Source organism: Eulemur rufifrons, chromosome 17 (assembly GCF_041146395.1).
Source record: "Eulemur rufifrons isolate Redbay chromosome 17, OSU_ERuf_1, whole genome shotgun sequence".
In the NCBI taxonomy this organism is placed as follows: domain Eukaryota; kingdom Metazoa; phylum Chordata; class Mammalia; order Primates; family Lemuridae; genus Eulemur; species Eulemur rufifrons.
The window spans coordinates 55,572,802-55,585,678 of NC_090999.1; the positions used below are offsets into that span (position 1 = coordinate 55,572,802).

General features: G+C 36.0%; 1 protein-coding gene across 4 annotated transcripts in view; it reads left to right on the forward strand.

Annotated features, from left to right (window-relative positions):
* Positions 1 to 12,877, forward strand: part of VCAN (versican) — a 100,747-nt gene that overhangs the window by 15,760 nt on the left and 72,110 nt on the right. For all 4 annotated transcript variants that reach the window (XM_069491892.1, XM_069491894.1, XM_069491893.1 and 1 more), the window contains exons 3-5: positions 294 to 668; positions 3,781 to 3,955; positions 4,041 to 4,168. In XM_069491892.1, the coding sequence (XP_069347993.1) occupies positions 294 to 668; positions 3,781 to 3,955; positions 4,041 to 4,168 (678 nt within the window). The remainder of the gene's footprint in view (positions 1 to 293; positions 669 to 3,780; positions 3,956 to 4,040; positions 4,169 to 12,877) is intronic.

Here is a 12,877-nt window from a genome sequence, read left to right on the forward strand (position 1 = left end):
TTCTTGTACTTGTCTTTTGTTGCTTATTTTGTTCATGTTAAAGACTAAGTTACAAATATTTTAAAATGAATGCCATGTTTCAGTACATAAAAATGAGCCTTATTAATCCTTGTCTTTGTTATAAAACGTCACTGAAATTGTATGCTAGTCTCTTTACATAGAATCGTTCTAATGATTTCACATATTGAAGATGTGACCAAACCATTATAAGGATTTCTCACTCATATACATATTTAATAGACTCAGTTTGGGTTTTTTAGGACTGTTAATCTGCTATTTTCTCTTTCCTCCAGTCAAAGTGGAAAAAAGCCCGCCTGTTAAGGGCGCCCTCTCCGGGAAAGTCAGCCTACCTTGTCATTTTTCAACCATGCCTACTTTGCCACCCAGTTACAACACCAGCGAATTTCTCCGAATCAAGTGGTCTAAGATTGAAGTGGACAAAAATGGAAAGGATTTAAAGGAGACGACTGTCCTTGTGGCCCAAAATGGGAATATCAAGGTTGGTCAGGGCTACAAAGGGAGAGTGTCCGTCCCCACGCACCCCGAGGATGTGGGTGATGCCTCCCTCACCATGGTCAAGCTGCGTGCAAGTGACGCGGGCCTGTACCGCTGCGACGTCATGTACGGGATTGAAGACACGCAAGACTCGGTGTCACTGGCCGTGGATGGTAAGGCTTTTAGAATCCACAAGAAGCTGGTATGATATAACGGGTTCAGAAGTGTTGTGAATTGGTACTCAAAAGTAACTGTTGTTTGTGGTTTGGACAAGTGGAAAAAAATACTCATCAATCCAATAGTCTATGCCTCTCACCGAAGATGAACTGTTATTTCTTCAGAGGTCAAGACAGGTGACTTTTTGCCAACTTCATTTATTCCAGGTAGTAATGTAGAGTACACTGAAAATAATGAATACCTCAAGACATAGTACATAGTTCAATGACCATTACTTAGTGTTGAGACCTATCAATGATTATTTTTCAAGACTGTAAAGGCTGATATAGAGTTTGTTTTTAATTTTTTCATGTGTATATGCACATATAGAAATATATGCATTTACACATACATACACACATATACATATATACATGAAAAAACTTTTTCCCTTTTTTCTCACTCAGTATGATTATTAAAATCTTTGAGTTTGCTTTTAAGAAATATAAATTCTATCTTAACTTACATTGAAGAAATACTGTATTTAATAAAAACCATGGTACAGATCGCAGTGTATTAAAAAGGCTAATACTCAATAAATATTTGAATTGGATTAAAACAAGAACTTCATAAAGTTTTTTAAGGGTAATACACTAGTTGTTATCCATTAAGTCTTGCAATGAGACATTTTAGTTTTACCCTCCTTTCAGTGGTGGTTTATATGTCATTTGAATTTAAGTTAGGAGACAAAGCAAAGAAAAATTGCTTTAATTGGGTACACACATAATGCCATAGCTCTTGGAAGCATAATATTTTGGCAAGTTATTAAGCAAAATGCTAATACTCAGACATGATGGAACAGATTTTCTTCCAACTCTCCATTTCCCTATAAAATATTTACCTTTCAGAAGACTATATAAAGGGTTTTATTAAAACTCTTTCTTGTGTAGCCAAAAGGAAATACTTTGAATTTCAGATGCAACAAATTCACTTTCTGAACACACTTTTACATTCATGTGCTATTGCTCCCTTCTATAAATCTATTTTTATGTTGTCCATTCATCCACTAAATATCCTGGGCTCTTCTAACCTTATCATTTATTTTAGTTAGCCTCAGATGGTACTACTGTGATTTCTCTTTCTCCCTCTCTTTTGTTTATATATCACTTTTTTTAAATCCCCAAAGGAGTTTAAAAACTTCTTACAATTTTTCATCATTAAAGAATTAGCAATGGATTTGCCCCTTGCCCCTCTGAAACAATGAAAATCCTCCACTTAATCTCCTTAGCTCCATGGGGTCTTCAAATTATTCCAGCAATCGCAGATACTTACACAGATTGAAGTTCCCTGCCTTGGTCGAGGAGGCCCCTTTGTGCCTCCTTACTGCCAATCTTCCGTGCACATGGAAGATTTTTAATTACCAAGAAGACTATTTGAAGCTTTGATCAACATAAAACTAATCTAAAACCACTGAAATTCTTGCTTAAGCCTTAATGATCATTTTAAGCTATCTCTCATACTTACCGGACAGCACAATATACACTTCCTGGCAATTTTAGAGAGGTTCTATAGAAGGTACAAATTGACATTTTATTTTATTTTATTTTTGCAAAGACTTATGTTGGAGTCATGGAAGAGCAGAAACGGGAAAATAAATGTTGGTTGTCATTGCATCTACTCAGTGCCTATGCAGGTTTTTTGTGTTGGCACTGATCAGAGGTACTTATCTATGAGATGGCTGGTCTGTTCTCCTAAGGTTACTTTACTGGCACACGCTTGCCTTAGAAGACAGAGACAATCTAAGGATGGACACTTGGGAGAGAGTCTCACAGCTAGAAGTCAGGCTGTGGAAGATAGACTACTGTCAATCCCAGGAAATTATTTAGCGTAAAAGGAGAGTGGCACATACCTTGGAAACCACAATTTATTCCAAATAACAGAAAAAAAAAGTGTTCTTAAATGATATAACTCTTAATGAAATCTCATTCATAAGACACAGCTGCCTCAATTTCTATTTTTCAGTGACTTCCCTGGCACATTAGTTTGACCCACTTTGGTGTCTTGTAGAAATGAGTCACCCTATTTACTCCAGCTAAAAATGGAGACATTCTTGTTGAAATGAAAAGAGAACCCAAAGCTCTACCCCCTCAGTTGCTCTTTTCTCATCCCTCTGACAATTCCTTGAGCCCTAGAGCACAGTTCAAAACCACTAGTTTATACAACCCCTAAAATACAACAGAATGGAATTTGAGGAAAGTGTTAGGAGCTTCTAGAACCAGGGGAGTCTGGAGAATTTTATTTCAGGCTTTCTTTGTGTAAAAATTGTACATTTTATCTGTCATAGTAGAGACCCTAAGTTACTCTGGTCAGGTAGTGAATATGATAAACATATAGGCAATACATGGTAGCCTACCTAGCATTTTAAAATCCTTTACCTAAATTGACCTTCACATCAATCAAATAACATAAGCAATATTAGTTTTACTTCACCGAGGAGGAAATTAAGGCTCAGAGAGCTTGACTTGTATATAAGTAAAAACAAATTTGGGATTGGAAAAAGGCTTCTTACTCATATTTAGTCCAGTCTCTTTTCCACCCTGGTATATTGTCTCTGAAAGTAAATATCTCAATGTTTTATATTGAGATATGATGTTAGTGAATATTTTCATGAGACTGGTCTATTGGGTTGGTCCTGAGTAAAGTTATGAAGCAGAAGTTGATCTTTGGGCCCCCTTAATTCTTTGTATTAATATCTTCAGCAGAGCCTACTCCCTTTAGGTGCCTGGTGTTTCCATGATAGCCTGAATACTGCCTGTAATTAGGACAACTGTCCATCACTTGGGATTTAGCGATTTAAATCTCTTTCTTGGATTGTTTCCATGTTAACAGAAAATCCCTGGCTAGGAAACTTTCTAATGGAGCAGAAGGGGACACCTAGATGAATGGCATTTTTGAATATCTTCAAATCAACATGATTTTGCATAATGCTACATAAAGTAAAAATAAAGAATTATCCTGATGTCATTACCATGTTACTAATTAATTTGACACATTACTCCAATGAGAAATTTTGCACTGCACAGTGGGAGATTTGAATGTGCTCATAATTGTTTGCTGTTGTCTTTGCAGGAGTTGTGTTTCACTATAGGGCAGCAACCAGCAGGTACACCCTGAATTTTGAGATGGCTCAGAAGGCTTGTTTGGACGTTGGGGCAGTCATAGCAACTCCGGAACAGCTCTTTGCCGCCTATGAAGATGGGTTTGAGCAGTGTGATGCAGGCTGGCTGTCTGATCAGACTGTTAGGTGAGAGGTCTGGGGGCCATAGGCTTTAACTCATTCATTTGGGAGTGAGAAGAAAGTGCCACTTATTAGCCATTTATTTCCTTAGATATCCCATTCGGGCTCCCCGAGAAGGCTGTTATGGAGATATGATGGGGAAGGAAGGAGTCAGGACCTATGGATTCCGTTCTCCTCGGGAAACTTATGATGTGTATTGTTATGTGGACCATCTGGATGGTAAGATGTTTAAGCTTCTTTAGCTTCATTTGAAGTAAAAAAATTGAGGAAAGACTAGAAGTGCATTGGAATAGAGCACGTCTTCATGCTTGTTTGGACTCCAAACAACAGCACTTTGTTTAAACGACCGTATGATTTTGTGGTAAAATAAGCTTAAATTAAAGTGGAAAGAGAAGGAGGAGTGTGTAAATGGTTATGCAGGTTAGAAATGTCTTTAGTTAATGGCAGGTTTTCTTATAGTCATGCTGCTCTTGGACTGTTTCCAATACACTTTTAGAGCATTAAGAATAGAAAGCTGTAAGGGTGGTACCTATTCTGGTGAGAACTTCAGGTAAAAATCCTGTGATGATAAACCACTGTGAATCCAAGTACTGATAAACATCCCAAAGCTCAACGAAATAGCTCTGTAAACTAGCCCAGCAGGGATTTTTAACTTTCTCTCCTTGTTTACTTTGTTACACCCGAGTTCAGAGCAATCATTCATTCATTCAACCAATCAGCACATTAAATTCCTGAAACCAATCAACACAAAAGGCACCTACTGTGTGATAGGTACTCTGCTATCTTAAGAGATCTGAAGCCAGTCAAGATGTAGCCCTTGCTTTTAACTTGCTTAGAGTCTGATTGGTTTTTTTTTGTCACTGTCATTTCTCTTCTGCCTGATTTAGAGATTCTTAAAAACAAGTTTGAGTTCAATAATGCCAACATTATCTAAAGGGTGCAATGCAGTTTTATTATAAAGACACATAGAATAGAAGTTTCTATGATTTTTGAAATGGGTTTTCATTTGTATTAACAGGAATCTTAGAAGCCTAAATGTACAAATAGTAGTGTTAAGTTGAATTATACTTTTAACTTTGGCTGGATACACATAAAAAGAATGACAATTTTCTTGTGTAAAATGAGGAGATTAGAACAGATGATTTTTATGGTTCCTTTCAACATTAAAATTTTGTGATTCCATGATTCCACGAATTGAATAAATAACCGCCATTGAGAGCTGGCCCGTCAGTCTGCTCAGTGTCCTAATCAGTGTTTGGGGATTGGGCTCTGTCATTTGATGGTATGTGCATGGTCCACAATGAGGAAGGATTTATTAGTCTTGTAGAAGTCCTTTCCCACTTCCATAAGCATAGTCATTTCCAAGGCAAATGTTATATGTTTTTGTCCCATTGTAACTCAACTGGATTTTATAAAATTCCTTGGGATAAATGTTCCACATATTTGATGACTGAAAACTTGTAATGTGGAATACAGCATAACTTTAGTTCAGGCATTTATACCAAGACAATGGAATTTGAGCTTTTTAGTTTTAGAATGTAAAAGTTGGAAGAGAAAGATAAAGGAATCAGTACAAATACTAATTCAAGCACTGGCTGAAATTTGTGTGTCCACAAAGTGACAAAGCTTTTATTTGTTTTATAGAGGAAACTTGATAATTTGGAGAATATGCAGCACATTTACAATGACATTGTTCTTGAAACTTTTTACTCCTTGTTTGTTGGCCCTTGGAATAATTAGCAAATCTGTGGACACTGCTCTTTTCTCTCTTGACTTGAAATTGAAGTGGGATGGGGGTTAAAGAGAACTTTCATGGCTGATGACGTGAGAGGATGATCATAAGATTGTTCTTGTAAAGTTTCTCTCATTTCTTTACTGAAGTATATGTCTTCTCTTTGAAGTAAAGACCACTGGCTAATCTGTGAATTGATAAAAATTCTTTTGGAAAGCTGACTACATAAAATTATTAATACATCTGGTATTTCAATTGCCACATTGACAAAAGATTATTTGAAGATGAGCCAAAATTCTTCCTAAGAGACTTTGCCATATTCATGAGTGTAATAATTCCTACCCGTATTTTATTGTATTTTTGGGGAGCCAAGTGTGTGTGTATGAGAAATGATGGGAGCAGTGAAAATTAGAGATATTGAGGTACTCAGAATGCACATGATGGAATATATACACAGGAGTTATGAGGGTGAAATTATTTAGGTCAGAAGTCATACATTCCAGATGATCTAATGAAAAAAATCTATTAAGTATATAAAGAAACCTTGTTCAAAAAGGCAGTTAATTTTCTGTTTTAATTTAATTATTGATTGTGAAAGATATTTAGTTGACAATGTCCACCTTCTGTTTTTTTCTCCTTTCTTGTTTTATGATGTCATATTTATTTTGACATATGTATTTTTCTATAAAATTTAAATAATTATACTAAGTTACATCCTGCTGGATTTGGGGGGACAAAATGAAACTGGTTCTTTTTCTGTGGTGGCAATTGTAACAATTATGCATATTCAATGAATATTCAATAGAATATTCAATTCTATTTAAAAAAATAACTTAGTAGGTATAAAAGAGCAATTACCTTAGCTTTCCACTGGTAAGCATTTCAGTATCACCTTGTGTTCTTAGAAATGGTCTAGAAGGTATGAAAGCTTATTAGACATGATTCAGTAATAGAGCACTGTTATTAAGAAATTAATGGAATGAAGATTTTAAAATAGGAATCTAGAAATTAGACCCATAAAATAATGCTTATTAGGAAATTTCATCTTTGTTTCCTGGTAAAGTAGATTTGGAAAATGTTGAGGGGGTTTGAAAGTAGGGTTGAGATGATTAAATGATTTAGAAAATTAGGTAAAACATTGGAATTATTTAGGAAGGGTAAAGACAAGGCTGAGAGAGGCCTTGGGAGGCAGTAAATTTCCTCATAATTAAGAGTAAGAAGGACCTTCACTGAGTCCCAGTTCTGCCTTTTGCTAGTTGTGAGATCCTAGGCAAGGGTTTACTTCTCTAAGCTTCAATTTCTTCTATGAAATGGGAACAATAAAAATACTTACCTTTTCATTATGGTATAAAGATTGCATGAAATAATATGTAAAGCTTTTATCACAGTGTGTGGCACAAAGTAAGTGCTTAATAAATAAAGGCTCTTGTTATATAGCTTATGAGAGGTGTTTTATTTCCAATGAATTCATAACAAGAAGAAAGGAGTTAAAATTGCAAGTCTAAATGAAGTTCAATATAAGAAAAACTTTTCTGATGATGAATATTGTTAAATGTAGAAAGGATCCTGAGAGGCTGTAAAATTTCTTCTCTAGAGATTTCTTTAAAGTAGAATTGATCTGAAATACTACAAGTACAATGCTGTATCAAAAGTCTGTTTAAGTCACAGTAGTTTGAAGGATATAGAGAAGATCTGGAAATAGGCCAATTTATGAAGAAGGGTCATTTTGAATGTGATAAATAGCAACATGCTTGAACATTATTGAATAATTAAAAATAACACTGTGGCAAAATAGAATTCCTATACTGTCCCTCCTCAATTGTTTGAAATAAGTTTATTCTCTGATTAGAACATTATCTTCCTAAATCAAATGTGTCCATTTTGCCACTTTCGAAAATGCTTTGTGAGCTACTGCATTTCTATGCTGAAAAATGGCAGTTTATTAGGGAGTATGTGTGTCCAGCTATATCTATAGCAAGAAATAATTGCTAAATAAGGTAGATAAGAGTGTGTTAGAAAAAAAATTGAGTACAATGTAAATATTTCAGCCAAAAAACCACTCAAACTTTCTAGGAATCTTCAATTCTTTTTCAATGAAATGAATAGATTGACTATTTGGTTTCATTATGGTTGCAGTTACATGTATGAAAACTTTCTGTCTTATATGCATTTAATTCTCCCTGCAGATAAATGAGAGGGTAGCAGATGAAGTCAGACTGCCTTCTTTCATGGTTGACCCATTTAGTTCCCTTGCAATGAGTCAGTACTTCCAGTCTTGTCCTCAGACCTGACAAATGATTGGGCCAGGAGTTCCTTACCCCTCTGACTTGGGCAACTTTGGGTACCTACATCCTATCATCCTAAGGCCTATATTTTCCACGTGGCCTTGCCTTTTGGCTTTGACTTCACCTGGGGTAACCACCACCCGACCATTCCAATTCCCCGGCTTTTACACAAGCCCCCCAGCACTCTGACAGGCCTATACTGTAGACTCTCTCATCTCATATCCCCTCCCTCAGTCCTCGATCTTTCACACCTTAACCATCTCTGAACCTTTGACTATATGACAGTAATTACCTTCCTGCAAATATCTGCTTACACTTCCCTCTCTTCTACTAGACTTTGGATTCTGGGAGAGAAGGAACTATACAAATTCATTTTTGTATCCCCAGTATGACCTTGTATGACGTAGGTGCTCCCACAGGCGGAGTTGAATAAATGAATGAATGAATGAATTACTGTCCAAACTCCAAGTGTCCACCCTACTCATTGTGCCTTACACTTGCTTCTTGGTATTAGCTTCACAAGTCTCCAGCCCTTATCAGTATTCTACCTGCTTCCCAATTTTTCAATGCTTTGATTTTCTTATAATTCTATTCAATTTAATTTTTGTCCACGTGCATGTAAATTGTAAGCCAAATGTCTTATGGGATGAATGGGGCACAAAAGAACATTGGAAAGAACAAATACATGGAAAACAAAAGTGTTAATTTCTACTTTTGCCTGTTTGGCCCCAGAACGCTCTTCTGAATTCCATACTCATATTTCTAGTTTGTGAACATTTTTGTATTTCATCTCTTGTTTTAATTCTCATGAATAGCCCCCATCCCTTTAACAGTTTTTCAAGGGACCTGTTTTACGACCATCAAAGCATTTAAACGCATTGCCATGTAACTCCCCTATTCAGCATTGTGCGTTGGATTGTTTTGCTGGCTTCATCCACAAGCGCATACTCTGCCTGGTCTTCAAAGCCCCTAAAACCTGGTCTACTGTAACCTGTTCCACCTCGTTTCCCTCACTCTCCGACATGACCACACGCACATGTGCCCAGCCCTCCACGGACCCTGCGCTCACTCCCGCCTGCGCTCTGCTCCGTGCCTCTCAGGGAACATATGACCTTCCTCTTTCCAGCATTCTGATTTTTCCTGTGCTCAAAAACTTAACTGCTTTCAGGATTCCTTCTTTGGCTATTCCAGCTTACACTGAGATTTCTTGACTCTGAACTCCTACTTTACCTAGAGTTAGTTCTGTGTATTTTGGTGTTTAATTGTTTTCTGGTTGCCTTGTGTTCATCAAATATAAAATGCTATCTATTAGTTTTATTTCTGCAAAGTTATTGTAAGCTACTAGGAGAGATAAGACCGTAAACACCTACCTCTCACCCAACCGCAAATAAGGGCCTGTTCCTGTCACGGAAGCATAATAGTTACCCAAGAAATACTTGGTGGTAATTACAGTATTTCTCCAACCTTTGTCTCTTTTGGAAACTGCCTTCCACCACCAGCTCTCCATTTCTGTAACATTTAAAAAAATGCTTGGCTTTGTTAAAGTTCACTAAGGATTTTTTTTTTTTTTTGTCATTATTGAATCACCATGAGGCTAATTTTTCTCTTTGAATTTCTTTTCTATTTCCTTTCATGTCTCTTAAAAATAATTCCTTCCCAGAGATACTCCTTTCTGGTCTCTCACAGTAATTTCCCTTTCTTGCCTTCTGACCCCATCTTCCCAGCAAATTGCCTTCTCTGGGATTGGTTCCCTTGTACCTATTCACCAATTATAAGGTATTTTCTTCTACTGCTTCCTGGTATCAAAATCCGGGATAGCTCGGTCACCTCTACAATTTATCTAATACCTCCATGTCACCCTTGTGCCTCACCTAGAACCAAAAATAACACTTCCTTTTTCTTATCTTAGGAGATTCTTTAGCTATGAAAAGCTAAAAATTTAGGTAAAGGCCTGAATGTCATTAAATGGATCTTAGAACAGGGCTTAGTTCTACCTATTTGGCAGCTTTGATTAGATCAAAATCAGATAATGAATCTGGAAAGTGTGTATTTTCTTCCCTCTTCATTTTAATAGAATTTACAATATGTAATCTATAGAATACTTCACTGATGAGGGTTATTTAAGAATTGGTGATTTGTGTCCTTATTGGGCTTATTCGCTTAGAAAGCCGCATATCATCTGGAATTGCTTTTTGCACTCTGTGGTTCAGCAGATGATTGAAATATTGATTCTGTATCAGAATCTCTTCACATTACTTAAGGTTGGTGCTAGAAGATGCTGAAAACTTTTTAGTTATTCTCTGTAGAACTCATAGAATCATATATCATGGCTGTAGCTGTGGTTTCTTGTACAGGCTTTGGAAATTAACACACCTTGCTTGGAGTTGCTTCTGTTTACAGGGTGAATGGTCAGCACGACATGCTGGCAGCACCTCTGGAAGAAGATGTCCTCATTTGGTACAGGAGTAGTAGATGGACTGTGACGTAGCCTCATTAGTAGAATAAGGGAGGAGACTATTTATTGTATGGTTGCATTATTATTTAAGTCTTATAAAAAGCTTGTCAGGTACTTTTTAAAAAACCCTTACTTCTGCGTGTAAGAAAACTGAGGCACACAGAGGTTAAGTGATTGTATATGTCTTTCTTCCTTCCACTTTAGTACACTCCCAGGGCCACCAAAGATTCCCCAGCAGAGCAGCAGGCAGTCTTCCAAGCCAAGAAGATGTGAAGTGCCCTCAAAACTCTCCCAAATCTGATTTCTCACATAGAAATATAATTCTTGAGTAATGATTGCATTACTGATTGAATTACAATGATTGAAATTTCTGGCTCAAATTCTAACTTTATTTTTAACTTTGCAAGACATTCTAAGCTGTTTTTCAATGTGGCTGTACCATTTTGCACTCTCATCAGCAGTATATTAGAGTCCTGATTCCTCAACCTTCTTTGCCAACACTTGCTGTTATCTCACCTTTTGTATAACCATCCTCATGAGAGTGAAGTCATATCTCTGTGGTTTTAATTTGTATTTCTCTGATGGCTAATGATGTTCAGCATCTTTTTATGTGCTTTCTGATCATTTATATATTTTCTTTGGAGAAATGTCTATTCAGATAATTTGTTCATTTTTAATTGGGTTGTCTTTTTATTATTGAGTTCTGAGAGCTTTGTATATATTCTAGATTCAAGTGCCTTTTCAGATGTATGATTTGCAAATATTTTTCTCCCATTCTGTGAATTATATTTTTACCTTCTTGATAGAGCCATTTGAAGCACATAATTCAAAGTTTTTAATTTTGATTAAGTCCTGTTTGTCTTTGTTTTGTTTGTGCTTTTGGTGTCATATCTAAGAAAATATTGCCAAATCCTCAGTCATGAAGATTTATCTCCATGTTTTATTATGAGAGCTTATAAGTTTTAGCTCTTTTACTTTTACCCATTTGAGTTACTTTTTTATATAGTGTGAGGTAGGGATACAAATTAATTCTTTTGCATGTGGATATCTATTCATCTGAGCACCATTTATTGAAAAGATAATTCTTTCTCCGTTTAATGGACTTGGCACCCTGTTGAAAATCAATTGACCCTAGATCGATGAGTTTATTTCTGGACTCTCAATTCTATTCCATTAATCTATATATCTGTCTTTATTCCAGAACTACACTGTCTTTATTACGATTGTTTGTAGTAAATTTTGAAATTGGAAAGTGTGAGACCTCCAAATGTGTCCTCCTTTTCAAAATTATTATAGCTATTCTGGGTTTTTTGAGTTCCTATATAAATATTAGAATCAGCTTGTCATTTTGTATGAAGAAGCCAGCTAGGTTTTTACAAAGATTGCACTGAATGTTGAGATCAATTTGGGGTATATTGCCATCTTAATACTAAGTTTTCCGATCTATGAACCTGGAATGTCTTTCTGGGTTTTTATTTTTAATATTCTTTCATTTCATTCAACAATGTTTTGTAGTTTTGCCGTTCTTCTGCTAAATTTTCTCCTAAGTATTTTATTCTTTTTGATGCAAACTTAAATGGAATTTTCTTTATTTCTTTTTCTGGTCATTTATTGCAAGTGTGCAGAAATACAGTTGATTTCTTAGACATTGGTCTCATACCCTGCAACCTTGTTGAACTTGTTTTTTAGTTCTAATCATTTTTTAGTGGATTCCGTAGGATTTTTTTATATATAGTCTCTTTCATTTTATATAAGTAGAACTGTCTTGACATAAACCCTTTGAAGCATGTGACAGTCATTTGCTTTAAGGTTTTGATGTCAAGATCTCCTGGAGTTCCGAATCAAAAGAGTTTCTTTGGAAATATAGTCACCATTTACCTCCCAGCTGTGAAAAGCCAGAAAAACCCAAACCAGGCTGATCCTCCTGTGTTGACCTGAGGTCAGACTATGCCTGTCAAACCAAATAACATGTTCAATCTCTTGTATATTTTGAAGACTTAGAAACCCAGAAATTTTGCAGAGCCTCTTTCTCACTCTAATTAAGATCTGCTCTGTCAATGGGAAGCAATGAGTTCAGACATCCTGAAAACTATCGAAAGATGTTTAAATTTTAGTGGTGGCTTCTTGAATCTTTAAACTCTTTAAATTGACATATGTGAGATCCTGTGTGTAATAACACATTCACACGTATGCAGATTCATTTTCAAATGAATGTAATCTGATTTAGAGAATGTTAACTATCACAGTAGACTGATGATAATACTCTAACAGTTAATTAGAGGTTAAAAATTTCATAACCTGAAGTTTGTGCTTTAAGCCACATTATGCTTTACTTCAGCATAATACAAGTGAGAAATTTGGAAGGTGCCTACCTCTCTTTCTAGTCTCATTACTACCAAAATCAAAACATTGCCAGCCTAATGCTAACTCTGGGTTCTAAAATGAAGTTATTTTGG